General features: G+C 39.2%; 1 protein-coding gene across 1 annotated transcript in view; it reads right to left on the bottom strand.

Moving 5' to 3' along the window:
- MMEL1 (membrane metalloendopeptidase like 1) overlaps positions 1 to 15244 on the bottom strand; it is a 93227-nt gene that overhangs the window by 20042 nt on the left and 57941 nt on the right. Inside the window, exons 6-14 of the mRNA XM_066607389.1 lie at positions 13377 to 13472; positions 12899 to 13017; positions 10560 to 10625; positions 8407 to 8541; positions 8232 to 8321; positions 6852 to 6988; positions 3047 to 3140; positions 1798 to 1926; positions 62 to 160 (exon numbers count right to left, since the gene is read on the bottom strand). Of these exons, the coding sequence (XP_066463486.1) occupies positions 62 to 160; positions 1798 to 1926; positions 3047 to 3140; positions 6852 to 6988; positions 8232 to 8321; positions 8407 to 8541; positions 10560 to 10625; positions 12899 to 13017; positions 13377 to 13472 (965 nt within the window). The remainder of the gene's footprint in view (positions 1 to 61; positions 161 to 1797; positions 1927 to 3046; positions 3141 to 6851; positions 6989 to 8231; positions 8322 to 8406; positions 8542 to 10559; positions 10626 to 12898; positions 13018 to 13376; positions 13473 to 15244) is intronic.

The following is a 15244-nucleotide window of genomic DNA, read 5'->3' as shown; positions in this document are numbered from 1 at the left end:
TTTTGAAGGTGGATTTATGCTTTCTGCTGTATGTGGGACCTGTTCAAGGATGCTGACTGACCTTTTCTCGTGCTTTTTCTTTTGATGTTTCATCCATCCACTGTAATTCATCCAATGTCTCAATGAAGACTTCACGGACTTTATTTATGAGGTCGCTGATCTAGAACATTTCAAGGAAAAACATAATAAAGAGATGCATAGTCACATACATTTAAATCAATCTATCCCGACTGGCTAGATTCACAAATCAAAAAGCCGGACATGATGGATGTGATCTTATCCCACCTAGGAATTTACTTCTGTAAAAGAGCGACTAATTAACCCCACCCAGAAATTTCCTAACCCCACCCATAGTTAGAGGCATTGTCTGGGACTAATAAATCAATAACAGATTGGTAGGGGTACGACGCTACACTCCTGTTGATCATCAGATGGTTTAACCCCCACCAAGCTGATATTAATGGGCTATCCTTAGATTGCCATCAAGTTATTTTTCCCTGGAAACACAGTTAAATAACCACACACAAGTGTTACGTAACCATACCTAGGATACCCACCCAAGAGTTTCCTGACCCCATCAAGGGTTTTTTAACTCCACTAAGCGGTTTCCTACTCTACCCCGGATTCTCAAAGTCCTGCCAAAATCCTTGTAGCCCCAAACTAACACTATACAGACATATCATTTATAACTTTTACTAACTCCATGCCCCCTTCAAAGGCCCTATATATGGCTACTATATCACAAGAGGAACAATGGTAAATTATGGAATTGAAATGTCTTCTTTTATTCAATTACTTTAATATTAAATCTATAAGATGTATAATAATGCCCCCCCCCATATACCTTCCATCTACAGGACAGATGTGATCTCTGTGCTTGCACAATTTGATCCTATACTTTTACATAACTGGCACCAGGACCCAAACAGAATTCCTGAGATATCCAGTTCACTTGTTAATTATCCTTGTAACACCCCGGAGTTGAGATGCAGTAAAATCAGAAACATACTTAGCAAATGATAGAACAAAACAATCATGGCTAGTATTTGATCAATGTGTGCTAAACAGCGCCAAAGATAAGTCGTGATAGTAGACAAAAGAATGACAAAAACAAAGAATTAAAATGCTTGTGGTTCCTAACAATGTTAGTAAAATATGAAGATTCATCGAAAGTTAATATATTTTTTGCTGTCTGGTCAACATTTTAAGGAGTTTACTGGTTCAGTGTGAATTAATAAAAATACTGCAACTTCTTAATATACTTTGTGCTTCAATTTTTGACCATTTTCAAGGTCTCTCTTTTTTTTTTTTTTTAAAGTAAATTAGACCGTTATACAACATCCAACTAACCAGGGGTTGTGAGGCCTAGGCAGCTTATTTTTGGATACCCTATTATGGCATTTTGAGTATATAGGGTGTTGGGTGGTGGTTGTTCAGGACCTTCTTCTATTACCAAGATCAGAAAGTGCCTTTTAAGAGCCCTAGAAGACTAGGTATATCTGGCATTTGGACATTGACTTCAAACGTAACTTTTTGTCTCCCCTGTTATAATACTGCAAGGGAATTGAACGCTAGCTTTCAGATTAGCCCACAGATTACAGTTGATCATTAACAAAAAAAGGATTGTCCAAAACCATTGAAATGTCATGGAAAGCAATTACAAACTCCAAAGTTTTAGCAGGTTTCCAAGAAACAGTAAAGAGTGACTATTGAACTAATTTTCACTGATGATTAGTGATATTTTTGTGGCATATACTATTCACAGATGGATAGCATGTTAGTGTGAACGTTACATACCATCCTCTTGCTCTCACCAGCAAAAGTTTCCTTGACATACATGGCTCCGACAGCATTCTCCATGTTGCTGTTGACATAGCTAACACATTCTCTCCATCGAGCCTCTTCCAATGTGGTTCCATACAGAGCCTGGATAAAAAAAACAGATCATCTCAGCTCACTTTTATCCACCATAATTCATTTCTCCATGCCTTGTACAGACAAGGAATATTGCAGTAATGCACACCTTGGTGACTTAGTATTTAGTAATGCTGCCAATAAACCTTGGAGAATAGGATGGTGTTTGACCAGGAGCAACATCTAAATGAAGTTTCAGATTCTCTTAATGTTCACACTAGTTCCTTGGGGTGCTTAGGTTTTCTCACACCCTCCAAAAAACAAACTATGGTTCTAATGGAACTGATCATACAGTAGCTTATGTCTTCATGGATCTCTCTGAGGATAATGGTTCCCTCTCACATTTGTTGGCTTGTGAAGAAGGTACAGGCCATGGTGCAACCTAAACCAAAGGATACTGGAGCTGAAAAGTACAAAATAATAACCTGGAGTAGGTAAAGTAAACTTATATATTTTAGATGCTTCTGTGTCCCAGTGAACTAAGACTCAATGCCAAACTCAATGGGCGAGGTGAGGGGAATGTTGATTCTGAAAGAACTTTACTCAAAAAGTCATGCATTTTGGGTCACACTGATCCCTCAGTTGACCTCTTGAAGAGGTCAGTGGGACCTGAAACACATAGGGGGATTTTTACTTACCCCGGCATTTCCTGCACCGAGCTTATTACAATTTCCCCAAGCACATGGTGTGCTAAATATAAATAAATGACAAGATCCCTGACAGCTCCATGAGCCTAGACAGAAATGTATGCCAGGTCTGACCAGGCTACATTTGTGGTATAATTTATGCCAGCTTCTGGTGTAAATTATACTTAAATCCGATGGTCCTGGACAGCCACACCCCTCCCAATAAGCCCCACCCACATTAAAAAAAGTCTACAAATGTATGCCCAAATATACGTTTACACAAAAATTAGCAGCTTTCTATGCCAGAAACCGGTATAAAAACCTTTCTAAATGTGCACCATAATCTGTTCCACATAAAGAATTTTCCTAGACCTCAAAGGTTGAAAAGATCAACTAGTGTCTGCAACAATTCCAGTTCTGGCACTAACCAATAGTGACAGTATTCTTCCCATGTCAGTTTGAACTTATGGAAAACGATTTTATGGTGAATGAATATTGTAACTTACCTTTCTGTAACTGGACCTTGCATCCTTGTAGCGTCTACTCAGGCTGCTAACTCGGTCAATTACCAGTCGCCAAACAAGATAATTCTGCAAAGTGCTGGAGAAAATGAAAGAAGGTGGGTGTTCGTTTTTAAGTACTAACCTTCTTGCTTTAGGAGCAAGGGACATTATGCTATGATCGCCTCTTATTCTACATAAATGATAGGCTGTTTTAATAGAGCATACAACACATGTTTCAGTTTTGTTACCTCAGTCTCAGGCTTATTGTCAAAGGACTCTGGGCCACTATGGTGCATATATGACAAACTTAAAGAAGACTTTTGCAGTGGTATGTAGATCAGATGTGCACAGACTCTCAGCATCTGATGTGACATTACCACTACATCCTTATTATTACAATTAAGCATTATTTGTAACTCAGTGTGGCTGAAATGTGGCTCAAAGCAATTTTTGAGACAAAGAAACGCAGCATGTCTGTACATTATATAGACAGATTATTGCTCTAAATGGGATATTTGTAAGGTTTCATTACCCCTGTGGTAGAGCTGCAGTGGATTTGAACACTTGCTGACAAGCAATGGCGTATATAATTGAAAGGGACCCTATGCTTTTGCTATTTCCCTATGGAAAGAGAGACCCATTGCTGCTTGGTTTTGCCCCCATTTCAATGATTGTTGCGAACCCTCACAAGGATGTGGTCTTTACAAGGGCTGTAATGTTAACAAGCAAGGAAATGGAAAATCTACTAGAGTAAACAAAATGAAATAGGGGCACCAACACTTTTTGTTGCAGATGATTAGGAATGTGGTGGTGTCAAGCAGCACCTGAAAGCAGCCCTTCGCCATTCTCTTGATGTTACTACTGACGATTTTACCTACAAATCACAGATGTGTGTTGAGATTTTCTAGACTCTTGACAGCATGTGATTGGCTTATTGTAGGGGGACCTTTCTAATACAAGGAGATTGCTCAAAGTAAACATCCCCTTTAAGAGGTAAAATCTGTATGACACAAATCACTTGCTTGACATATAGGATTATTATGAATCCTCTTCCTGTTTTGAAACTCTCATAACTCACGTTAAATGACACTCAGATATATTAATTTGATATCAATGGAAATTCGAAAATTTTCATTTAGCAAGACTATCCTTTTTGCCCATTGCAACCAATCACAGCGCAGCTATCATTTCTCAAGCCGTTGAGGTAAAATGAAAGCTGCACTGTGATTTGTTACTATGGACAACAATGACAGTTTTGCTAAATGAGACCCAAAAAGTTTCATTCTACCATAATCATCACAAGGAGCATATGAGACAAAATGGCTGCCAACGAAGACATGAGAGCATTTTGCGTCCTTGATTTTTCATGTCTACTAGTCTGTTATTAGTGTGCAATGTTATTTTAGAACAACGCTTGGTGAAGATCCACAGTGGGTGCACAATTTATAAGTGATACTCCAATTTTAAGGAAAAAAGTTGCATCTGCAAGTGAAAATGGTGTCCAGCAAGTTTCATATGAAGTCCTCAGAAATTCACCATCAGAGCAAGCAGAGAATTGGACAACCGGCAGCTGACTGTGTGGACAATTCTGCGAAAACATTTGCCGGCCGACTGCAATTGTTACTGGCCTTGAAACCGCACGACAAAGTGAGGAGACATTCTTTCTGTGAGAGTATGCCGACTCTAATGGAAAGCGATGGTTACATGGAATCTTTAGTGTTTAGTGATGAAGCCGCCTTCCATCTTTCAGGCACAGTTAACAAATGTAATGTCAGGATCTGGGGGAAGGAAAGCCCACATATCTATATGGCATAGACTCCCCCAAGGTGAATGTGGAAAAAATCAAGGGGATTTTGTACCTGAACACTACAAATATGGCTTCTGCTGCAGCTGGAACAGGAAATCCCAGGTTTCATCTTCCAACAGGATGAGCACCCCTTCATTATCACAATTGAGTCAGAAGTGATCTCAATAGGTGACTACCAAAAAATTGGGTTGGCCATGCGAGTCGTAATGAAAGTGAACTTCTTCTTGCTCTCCATGTTTGCCTGGACCTTACAGCTTATGATTTTTTTTCTGGGGGTCCTAGAGTCTACATGCCATCCTTACCACCCACCATGCATGGTCTGCAAGTATGCATCACAGAAGCCATTGAATCCATCAATGATGACATGTTACAACGTGTATGGCAGGGACATAACTATAGGCTCAATGTGTGATGAGTGACAAAGGGGGCTCACATTGCGCACCTGATGTTGAAATCATTTTAAGTTTCTGTTTCCATTGATATCAAATACCATTGGTATCTGAGTGTCATTAAATGTGAGTTATGAGTATTTCTAATCGGGAAAATCATTTGTAATAACTCTTAAGCCTCATGCCCATGGATGGAAAGGGATACGCCCGCGTTTTTATGCCACGGGGATAAACAAAAGAGACCTCCCGCCGTGAAAAAACACAGTAAAATAGAACATGCCACAATTTTTCCCCCGTGGTGTAAATCCCCGGCAGAATCCTACATGTAAAGACTGAGCCATTAGGTTCAACAGAACGTAATAGCTATGTTATTCCGCCGTGGATTTATGCCACGGGAACCGCGGTGCAAATCCGTCCATGGGCATTAGCCCTAAGCAGGGATGTGTAAATATGCCAAAGATCATTTGTTGGCTGATTGTTTTGTTTATGCCACAGAAAAAATGATAATTATCAGCAGCCCATCTCCCCATGTGAACAGAGTATGTGCAGTCAACAATGATTGTATTGTATTGGAGGCAAACAATTGTATTAATGATCATTTGTCTCCATTATAGTCAGCATCGGCCTGTGTAAAGGCCATTTAAACTAACACCAATCCCATTGATCAGTGTTGGTCCATGTAAAAGGGCTCTTATTACACTCCCTTTGCCTTCTCTAATGATAATTTACATGTGTGGAAAAGTTAGCAGATCGAAGACAGTAAAAAAATGACTGCAGGATCTGACTACATAAGTTTGGCTTGTAGCAGGTAAACATAGACACACATAGGTCTGCATAGGAGCTGTATACACAAAACTGTGACCAAGAATATATGCAAAAGGGCTTCATTTTTGTAAATAATAAATACATCATATTAAATTTTAGCCTCATACTTATTGTTATTTTGCATGGCTCATAAAGGCCCTTCTCTGCATTATCCTTTGTAAGACTAACATCTTAGACTAAGGTCGCCACAACATCTTTATGTAAGTAGTTTAAAGCCCATTAATACCATGCACCCTACTAAGCACACAATGGAAATGAACTCTTACAGAATATTCATATCACATATAAGTACATACATACAGTAATGCAGTCAACCATCAAATGCCTTACTCATTAAAGGGCCCCACTGATTATAATGGGTCCACATAAGACATGATAAGAGCGGCTGGACTAAATATTGTCTCTCAACAAAACACATGTAAAAATTAAATATACTTAGGGGGCTTTCAAACCTAATGATTTACCGTTCGCACAAGTGAACAATATCAAAGTTTGCTCATGTAGCCTGTTTATACAAGCAGATATATTGTTCGCTCGCTAAATTGTTCAGTCGTTCAAATTCTCTGTATAAGTGAATGAGAGCGACTGAACGATCAGTATTTAAACCGAACGATTAACGAACAAGCCAATGATGACTTTCATGCTTGCATGAAATGAATGCTGAATTGTTGTTCATCGCTCGATCGTTGGCCGTGTTTACACTGAAGATGATCGTTCAAATTCGAATGATCTAGCAACTTTTTTGAACGATGATCGTTCTGTCTAAACGCACCTTAAGAGTAATTACCTCGCTGAGTAATTGGAGACAATTGCTTTAAGCTGATGTAGATAAGGAACCCCATAGACTACAACCTCCTCTTCAGGTTGAAGCTGAACACTGACAGAAGACATTACTTCTTGGATGAAGGTAGTCCAATTAAAATCCTAAAATGAAAAACATAGGTTTTTTTTTTTTAGCAAAAATGGTTTGTGCTATTATAAGCGTATAATAAAGTACACCCCCCTCAATATTAACCTAAAGGAGTCATCACTTGTCAAGAAGGACTACTGGACAACAACCAGGTAGCACAGAATCCTGTTTAGGAGTGTATATCTGCAACCATTTTCACGGTTGGACGATATACGCTATGATCTGATGCATTAGATTCCAATGCATCAGATCACATGGCCATATTCCCGCGGCGTAAAAGCACCCGGCCGGCCAAATAGTGGCGGGCGCTTTCACGCTGGGCCAAAAGGTAGTCCTGGAACTATCAGCCAGAATACGTCAGCCGCTGCATGGGCTCCTATGCGAGCCAATGACAGCGGCTGGAAAAGGGAGGTGGGTGGGAGTTCAGCAGCATGAATGCTAAACTCCCTCCCTCTTTTCTCCTCCTCTCCGGCTGTTTGCCCACTCCCACTGCAAACAGCCAGAGGGAAGGAGAGATGAGGTGAGCCAGCGTGGAAGGGGAGGGAAGGCAACGGCATTGCAGTCTCATCGTATATGGACTGGGGCGCGTGCCATCAGAACGGGTGCACAAACGTTGGATTTGTGTGCCCATTCACACGTTTTTACGGCACCGGTGGGCGTACATAAAAGCGCCTACGGCCACGTGAAAGATACCTCCGGCGACCATATTGGTTGCCAATCCAAGGATGACTTAAGGATTTATATTCACTGAATTTTGGATTATTTAGTATTATCATTTTTGTTGCGTAGATAAAAATCAGCAGTTTTCCCCAGACACAGCACCACTGTTGTCTATAGGCCGTGTCTGGTATTGCAGCTCACCCCCAGTCAGTTTCAATATGTAGCACCAGACATAGACTATGGACAACACTGGCACTGTCATAGGAAATCATCACTCATCAACACAGGAGGATAGACAGGCAGGACTAGATGGACATTGTCTTCATTCAGCCTTACATACTATGTTACTATGTATTGATTTATAATGGAGAAAATTTGACTGGATGAATTTTATTGTCACGTTCCTATTGTTTCTCTCGAGATAAACAGTGCCACATATGTCTAGTAGCTTCTCATCTCCCCTGCATTATAGAATTGACATGTTTAATAGGCCGAGCTGTGCAATCATGTTAACCGAAGAAATTGACATCACAATTGTTAGCCAAGGCGTATTTTGGCCATGGTGGACTGCATGGATTATCATGAACAGGAATTTACATCTATTGCAAACTTCTGCTGGAACGCCGTGACGGTCATTTTGTTATATAACAAGGTGACATCATTTCGTTCCTCAGACGGTGCCGTTGCCTAAAAGACAAAAAGATCTGTGATATTTCCTGCACACTGTATGACCAACCCTTCACTAAATGAGTAGTGACTGATTAATCTCCACCTTTGCGATATCAGACTCTAGATCCATCACACGAGCCATTTCTTCTTGCACGTAATTGTCATCTTTTGTCAGGTTCTTGTCTTCTCGTACCATTTTCGCAATGGTGATCATAAACTGGAGGTAGGCTTCTCTAATCTGAGGAGAAACAGAGATCATATTTATTGTATGTAACACCTAGGGCCAATGTACTGTGGTGATTCTACATATTCCAACATCACTTGGTAGACAATTGAGAACTTATAACTCCACACAATGATGCTCTATCTAAGGAACATATTCAAGCTACTACATATGGGCAGCTGGTCTGCAGTGTTCATATAATATTATATATACTTGAAAGAAGAACTTATATCTACTTTCTAGGTAAGAAAATTGCTATATCAGTATTACTTTAGAGAATGAGACAGCCACATTCCAGTGTGTCATCCCGATGATCTTACCAGCCTTGAGTACAGTAATGCAAGAAATGTTCTTCAGCACAATACTAGTCTAGTATGGACCACTACTTCTTAGATCATGGCTACCTCTAAAGCGCTGCAGAATATGTAAGCGCTTTATAAATAAAGATTATTATTATTACCTCTATGAAATTGTTGATTTTTAGGATCTTGCTGTTAGGAGCCTTTTATCTATTAAACTATAGCGGTGTCACATTGTCTAACCGGGCTATTCTTTGCCTAGTGAAGTCCATGGAAATGTATCCACTACACAAGCGAATCATGGTTAATAAAGGTACTATTTATTTTTTTAAATGGGCAATCAGTAAGCCGTCCTTCTCTCCATAGGTGCTTCCAGAAGCAATTTTCTTAAAGTTGTTGATCAGTAGATAATACATAATGCCTATATGGCCGTAATCTAGGGAACTTTCACAAAAGTTGAGTTTCCCATTATGTAAGCCTCCAAAATATAACAGGATGTGACAAAATGGGATATTGTGGATGATTTCTTGCAGAAATTGCAAATAAAAAAGTTTCTCTTTGAGAAAAAAGTTCAATCTACTCTGAGAGCAGTTTTTGTGCCGTATACAATACATATGGCTTTTATCAGGAGCCTGTTCTGCTCATTGAGGAATTTATAGTGCCAGACAGTAATCCCCACTGGGTAAAGAAGTTATTATCCACAGGATGTTGTGATTCCCACTATTTTATACCTATAAACAGACTAAACTGCAACAAAAAAGGGGCCTCTATGAGTAAGGGACAGCCTTCCCATAAGTAAGAACCTAAGCAGACTTGGCACAAGGATAGGATTACTGCTCTGGGCTATAATGGGTTTGAGTTTAACCAATGCATTTAGGTTCTATTCTTCTAGAAAACATGTGGGTTTCATATTAGTAATTGCTGATTGGTTCATCATGAAGAGAGTTCAGTAACTGCATTTGTCTTTCTTTGCAGAAAAGAAGAAGAGCAGAATGTAAGCTCCACTGAGTGTTCACATGGAGCCGAATACAATGGCCCCCCCAGAATCTTCAGGGATGAGCCAGCAGGTACACGAAAAAGGCGATGCTCTCTCGAGTATATTGCCTTACCGAGTATGCTCGCTCATCTTTAGTCCCCACCAATCATTAAATAATTATAATGGTATATCCTAGCAATATGACATATCTTACTATGGTGGAAAACCCCTTTAATCAAAAGGGTCACTTCAAGACCAGTTGATCCATTTTAGAAGCCCATTGCACTCATCCGTTATTGTTGGGAATGGATTCTTTTGGTGAACAGCCATTTCCTTTTGTGAATGTCAGTAGTAGTCTCACCAAAATTGATGTATCTAAAGCTAATAAAGGGATATCCCCTCCATCAGTTTAGTGTGAATTAAAAGGGGACATGAGGAATGATGGTTGTCCAAAATAAGCAATCCTTATGCGAGGGAAAAATTTGCCATGTGAATATTCAGATTCCAGGGATTCTGGGAGAATTGAACTCAAAAGTTTGCAGAATTATGAATATAGCTCGGAAGTATAATTCAGGCTGTAACTAGAAAAGTAATAGAATTTTATGGTTATCTAAGCTTAGTTCAATAGAACCATGTGGCTTTTGGGTTTTGCAGCCATGATATGGACCTGTTTTTTAGCTAAGTTTACTTAATTTCTATACCTAACCATGTTAGAAACATACATTAGATAGCTTCATAAGTATTAATATTAGACTCACACGCTGATAATTTCCACTGTTAAAATAATAATCTCTGGAAGGCATTCCAAGGCTGGGCTGGTCGATCTAAAAGCAAAAAGAGAATACTATTTATTGCATGGGTAGTAGTATACAATATATTAATATGAATCATACCAAGAATTCATAGTTGTCCTCTTTTTATTAAAAGGGTGGTTATTAATGGTACATACTCTGATTGAGTCACCATTACTAGTGGGGTACCACAGGGGGCAGTATTGGGCTCTATTCTCATTAATATGTTTTTACATAGATTGTGGAGAGATTGCACAGCAAAATATTAACATTTGCAGATGATAAAAAATTATGTAAAATAACACTAGAGAGGACAGAATTCAAATGGAGGGCTTGGGCAGATAAGAAAATGAGGTTTAACACTGATAAACCAAAGGTTATGCACATGAGCAAAAGAAATACATGTCACCATTACACACTGAATGAGAAACCACTGGGCAACACTGACATAGAAAATGACTTAATTCACTGTAAACCCAACTGGAGCCACCGGTGTCAGGCACCATTAACATGACCTGCAGCAGGCAAGTGTGCGCAGGCTGAGTTGTAGCACACTAACTAGTATAAGGGCAGTTTTATATTGTGAACCCACAAGCTATAAGCCTGTCAACTATACAGCAGGTCAACTATGACAAGGTGCCTGTTGCAATTGAAAACATCACATAATATTAATACTCATTGTTCATGGCCATTAAAATCATTTTTAAAGAAGGTTTTGTGTATTTTGTGAACTAGATGGACATTGTCTTCATTCAGCCTAACATACTATGTTACTTCGTGAAGCATTTAGTAATTGAATTGCTAACTATTTCATGGTATTTTGCAAAATACTGTATAAAGTTTAAAATACATGCAAATTTTGTTAAACATGGATAGATCACAAAATTGTTTTTTGGATAAAGTTGAAGTATGAGCATGTTGGAGAGGGGAAAACGATTGGCTATACATTGGTGGCTATGAACACTTAGGTCGAACTCACACGAATGGGTCAGATTACGTGTGCAGAAGACCTGCGAATGATTGCAGAAACGAAGTTCATATGGTCGCAAGCAGGAATGACATTAGAAAGTAGCCCAACACCACACAGGCGATCTCTCTCTCTCTCCCTCCACAAATTCCTGCTTTCTTTATTCCATTTCTATCTGATCTCCTAGCAACTTGCGAGTGAATCTGTGTCCATACGTAATGTTAACTGCATATGCACTGCAGATCTAATGCATCCATAGAGATCAATGCAGCTCATATGTGCGGAATCTGGTGGTAAAATAGAGTGTGCCATGATTTTTCAACTGCTCGCAGAATCTGCAATTCCTACCCGCAAGTGTGAGCAAAACTTTGGAAATCCGTGCCTTTCAATGCCTGCATATTACTACAACAACGTGATTCAAATCCAGTCATGTGAGACCGGCCTTAGGCATCATGCTAATTATGGTACTGTATTCTTCTGTATATATATAAATATATTTTTCTATTTGGTGTTCCATTCAGGTAAGGCTTTGTCTGATCTATCTTATAAGCAGAAAATTGCATAGGGATGGGATGGAGGACAGAACCAGAATGGAACCATAGTAGTCAATATGTGAGATGGAGACCTCTTTGGTCTCCATTTCACACAGCTTCCGTCTCTGTTTTTCCTTTTCACGCGATTGTCAATGGGACTTTCTAATGTTAAAAATGCAATGCAATTGCGTTTTTGGTGCATTGCGTTGCGTTTTTAACATTAGAAAGTCCCATTGACAATCACGTGAAAAAAACGCAGCGATAAAAAAAGGCTAGTGGAAAGGCAGCCTTAGTGTTATAAACTGGATAGAGAAGTGTTGCCATCGGTGAGTTCTGTGTACTACTGTTTGAGTTCCCCAAAGTGATCTGTACGGGTACCGTATGAGTTCCAAAGTATTTCCTGCTTAATATACAAATCCTCCTTGCTAATGACTTAGGAGAGAAGAAATTTACTGATACAGAGGATTAATAAACAAGTATACAATCTGCAGTCTCCATTGACCTTTCCAGTGACAAAACTGTGCCCATATCAGCATCCAATAAAGGACTTTTAAATTTTTTCCATACAGTGGCAAATGGAGTCCAAACAAAGACTAACTAGATGTCAAACTACTATTCCATTCACCAGTGAACATCAAGCACCCAACAATCTAGTCTCAATAACCCATGTTGCTTACTTTGCATTTTGGCACTTACCAGACCATTGATAGCTCCATTAATTGCAATTGGAATTATTCAATAAATATTAGAGAAACACTTTTAGCACAGGAAGTGAGAACAATAAATATGTAAACTCATCTCCGTACATAAATGATGTGCTTGCTTGACTCCCGGTCATCATTCCATACAAACAGGTCAACGAGAACTCTTTTGTTGAATCTATGGTTCAAAATGGATATTTTTTCTTCTAAACTCCAGCTGGACTCTATGAACACAAAACATAGTTAAATAATAAAAGCAACAAAATAGCACAAACTAACATATTTCACATTTTGAAAAATCTTTCAAAAATGTTTAGCAAATGAGTTCATTAGTAGAAACCCAAAATACCTAAAAAAGAGTTGCTCAACATTCCATGATTCATATCTTATAATAGACATGTGAATCAGCAAGAAAATAAGGTAGTTAAGTTGTGTTTTTAATTTAATGAGGTTCAAAGCCCTATTGGAACATTGGTCAAGTCTCTGAAGCCCTTTTACTTTAGTTTTATCCTATTTCACTTATGATAAACAGTGTTTTTATGAGATTGTTGTTGTTTGGAAGGAGAACTGTGCTAAGTGTTACCTTTGGTGAGGTTCCAATCTGTATAAGCCACTGGCCATTCTCCAATAACAGTTAAAAGTTCTAAAAGAGGTAATGAGTCTCTCTGTTCAATCAGACCTGGATGCAAAGACACACAAATCAGCACGGAAAAGGTATGCCTTGATGTCATCTCAATATGTTGTAATATACCTTAGATCGGAGATTAAGAAAAGCAATAGATTGTCAAAAGTACAAATGTCTATCAGCGCTGGCTGGAAAACAATGGACATATCCCAAAATAAGCTAAGAGAACTGTTTTCTGTGTTATGCTACAATGCTTGATTTTGTTGAAGACCACAGATCCCTATCGAACATGCTCACAAAAACCCCATAGTACAAGAGAGTCACAATGTAGTACGTTCCATATGGCTCCAGTCACTTGTACTGTCAAAGCAGCCATTTTGAAGGCCTAACTATTACCTAGAGATACCCAAGGATGTAGTCAAGAAGCACATTAAACATTAGAGAGCTCTATGATAACCTAATAAGGATAAGAAATGGCAGCTGTAGCTTTCCATTATGTTCTTTGACATGGGGTATTTAGGAATAAAAACAAAATTGGGTTTTTATCTTGCACAAGCTAAAGGATAAATATTCAGCGATTGTCCAGAGTGGAGATGTCTATTCCAGCACTAAAGTCTTAACCAACCCAGTAACTTGCATAAGGAATGACTTACTGTATATGTACAAGCGTGGCCTACCAGAAGACACCTGTGTATCCAGATCCCCGATCAGAGTGGACCATGTAGGAAAGACGTTGAGGCTCCACTCTAAGCAATAGCCGTTTTTCAGCATTTGTTTAGTGTATCACTTTAAAACTAAAAGTCCTTGAGGCCATTGCGAGAAGAATATAGAGTATATAATGTAATAGATATTGATCCTGAGTTACAGACTGTACCAAAGTCCAAAGCTGCATGAACAATTCTGTAGGTCTCAAAGCTGAAATCTCCAAGCATCTCCTGCAGGTTCAGTGTCTGCCCAGAGCTTGTTTTAGTGATTTGTATTCTGAGATGTGTCCTCTTTATACCAGGCATTGTACAGTAAGCTAAAGCAGGGAAAACCATTAGTGGTAACTCTAAGCTCTTGGCTATGGGAAGTAAAGTTAAAGGGGTTTTCCGAGTTATTTCTTTCATATAGTTTTGAGCTACCCATGGTCAAAACTTTATAAAAAAAATATACTCATTGCAGCAACTGGCCAAAAGGCCTGGTGATGGTCTGTAAATCTGTTACGTGGGTTTCTAATGCAGAAACCCAGAGGCAGGTTCATGGGACATCACTGATGATGTCCCTGCTGGGTTCCCGTTGGCAAACAACCCACGTGACTGCTGCTGTGGATGTAAACAAAGGACTGGAGTGGCGACCAGTGATGGCATGGAGCAGGGTGCAGCGGGATGTGAGTATGTGTGGTTTTTATTTCACTACACAACTTGTTCCCCCACTGCCATCAATGATTGATAAGACAGACAAAAACCCTTAAAATAACATACTGTACTAACTGTAAACAAGCCTGATCACAGGTCAGCCTGTCTGAGAATTTGAACTTTTACACTCCGTTTTCAAAAACAAGCAGCAAAATTGCAAATCGAGGTCTGGAGTAAGGTTGTAACTCGGGATCAGTAAAGGATGAGTAATGTAATGTATGTACACAGTAACTCCATCAGCAGAATAGTGAGTGCAGCTCTGGGGTATAATACAGGATGTAACTCAGGATCAGTACAGGATAAGTAATGTATGTACACAGTGACTCCATCAGTAGAATAGTGAATGCAGCTCTGGAGCATACTACAGGATATAACTCAGGATTAGTACCACGTAAGTAATGTAATGTAAGCATGCAAGGACTCCATCAG

Source organism: Eleutherodactylus coqui, chromosome 6 (genome assembly GCF_035609145.1).
Source record: "Eleutherodactylus coqui strain aEleCoq1 chromosome 6, aEleCoq1.hap1, whole genome shotgun sequence".
Lineage (NCBI taxonomy): Eukaryota > Metazoa > Chordata > Amphibia > Anura > Eleutherodactylidae > Eleutherodactylus > Eleutherodactylus coqui.
The sequence above is the reverse complement of the archived record's forward strand: the minus strand, read 5'-3'. Positions and strand labels throughout refer to the sequence as shown.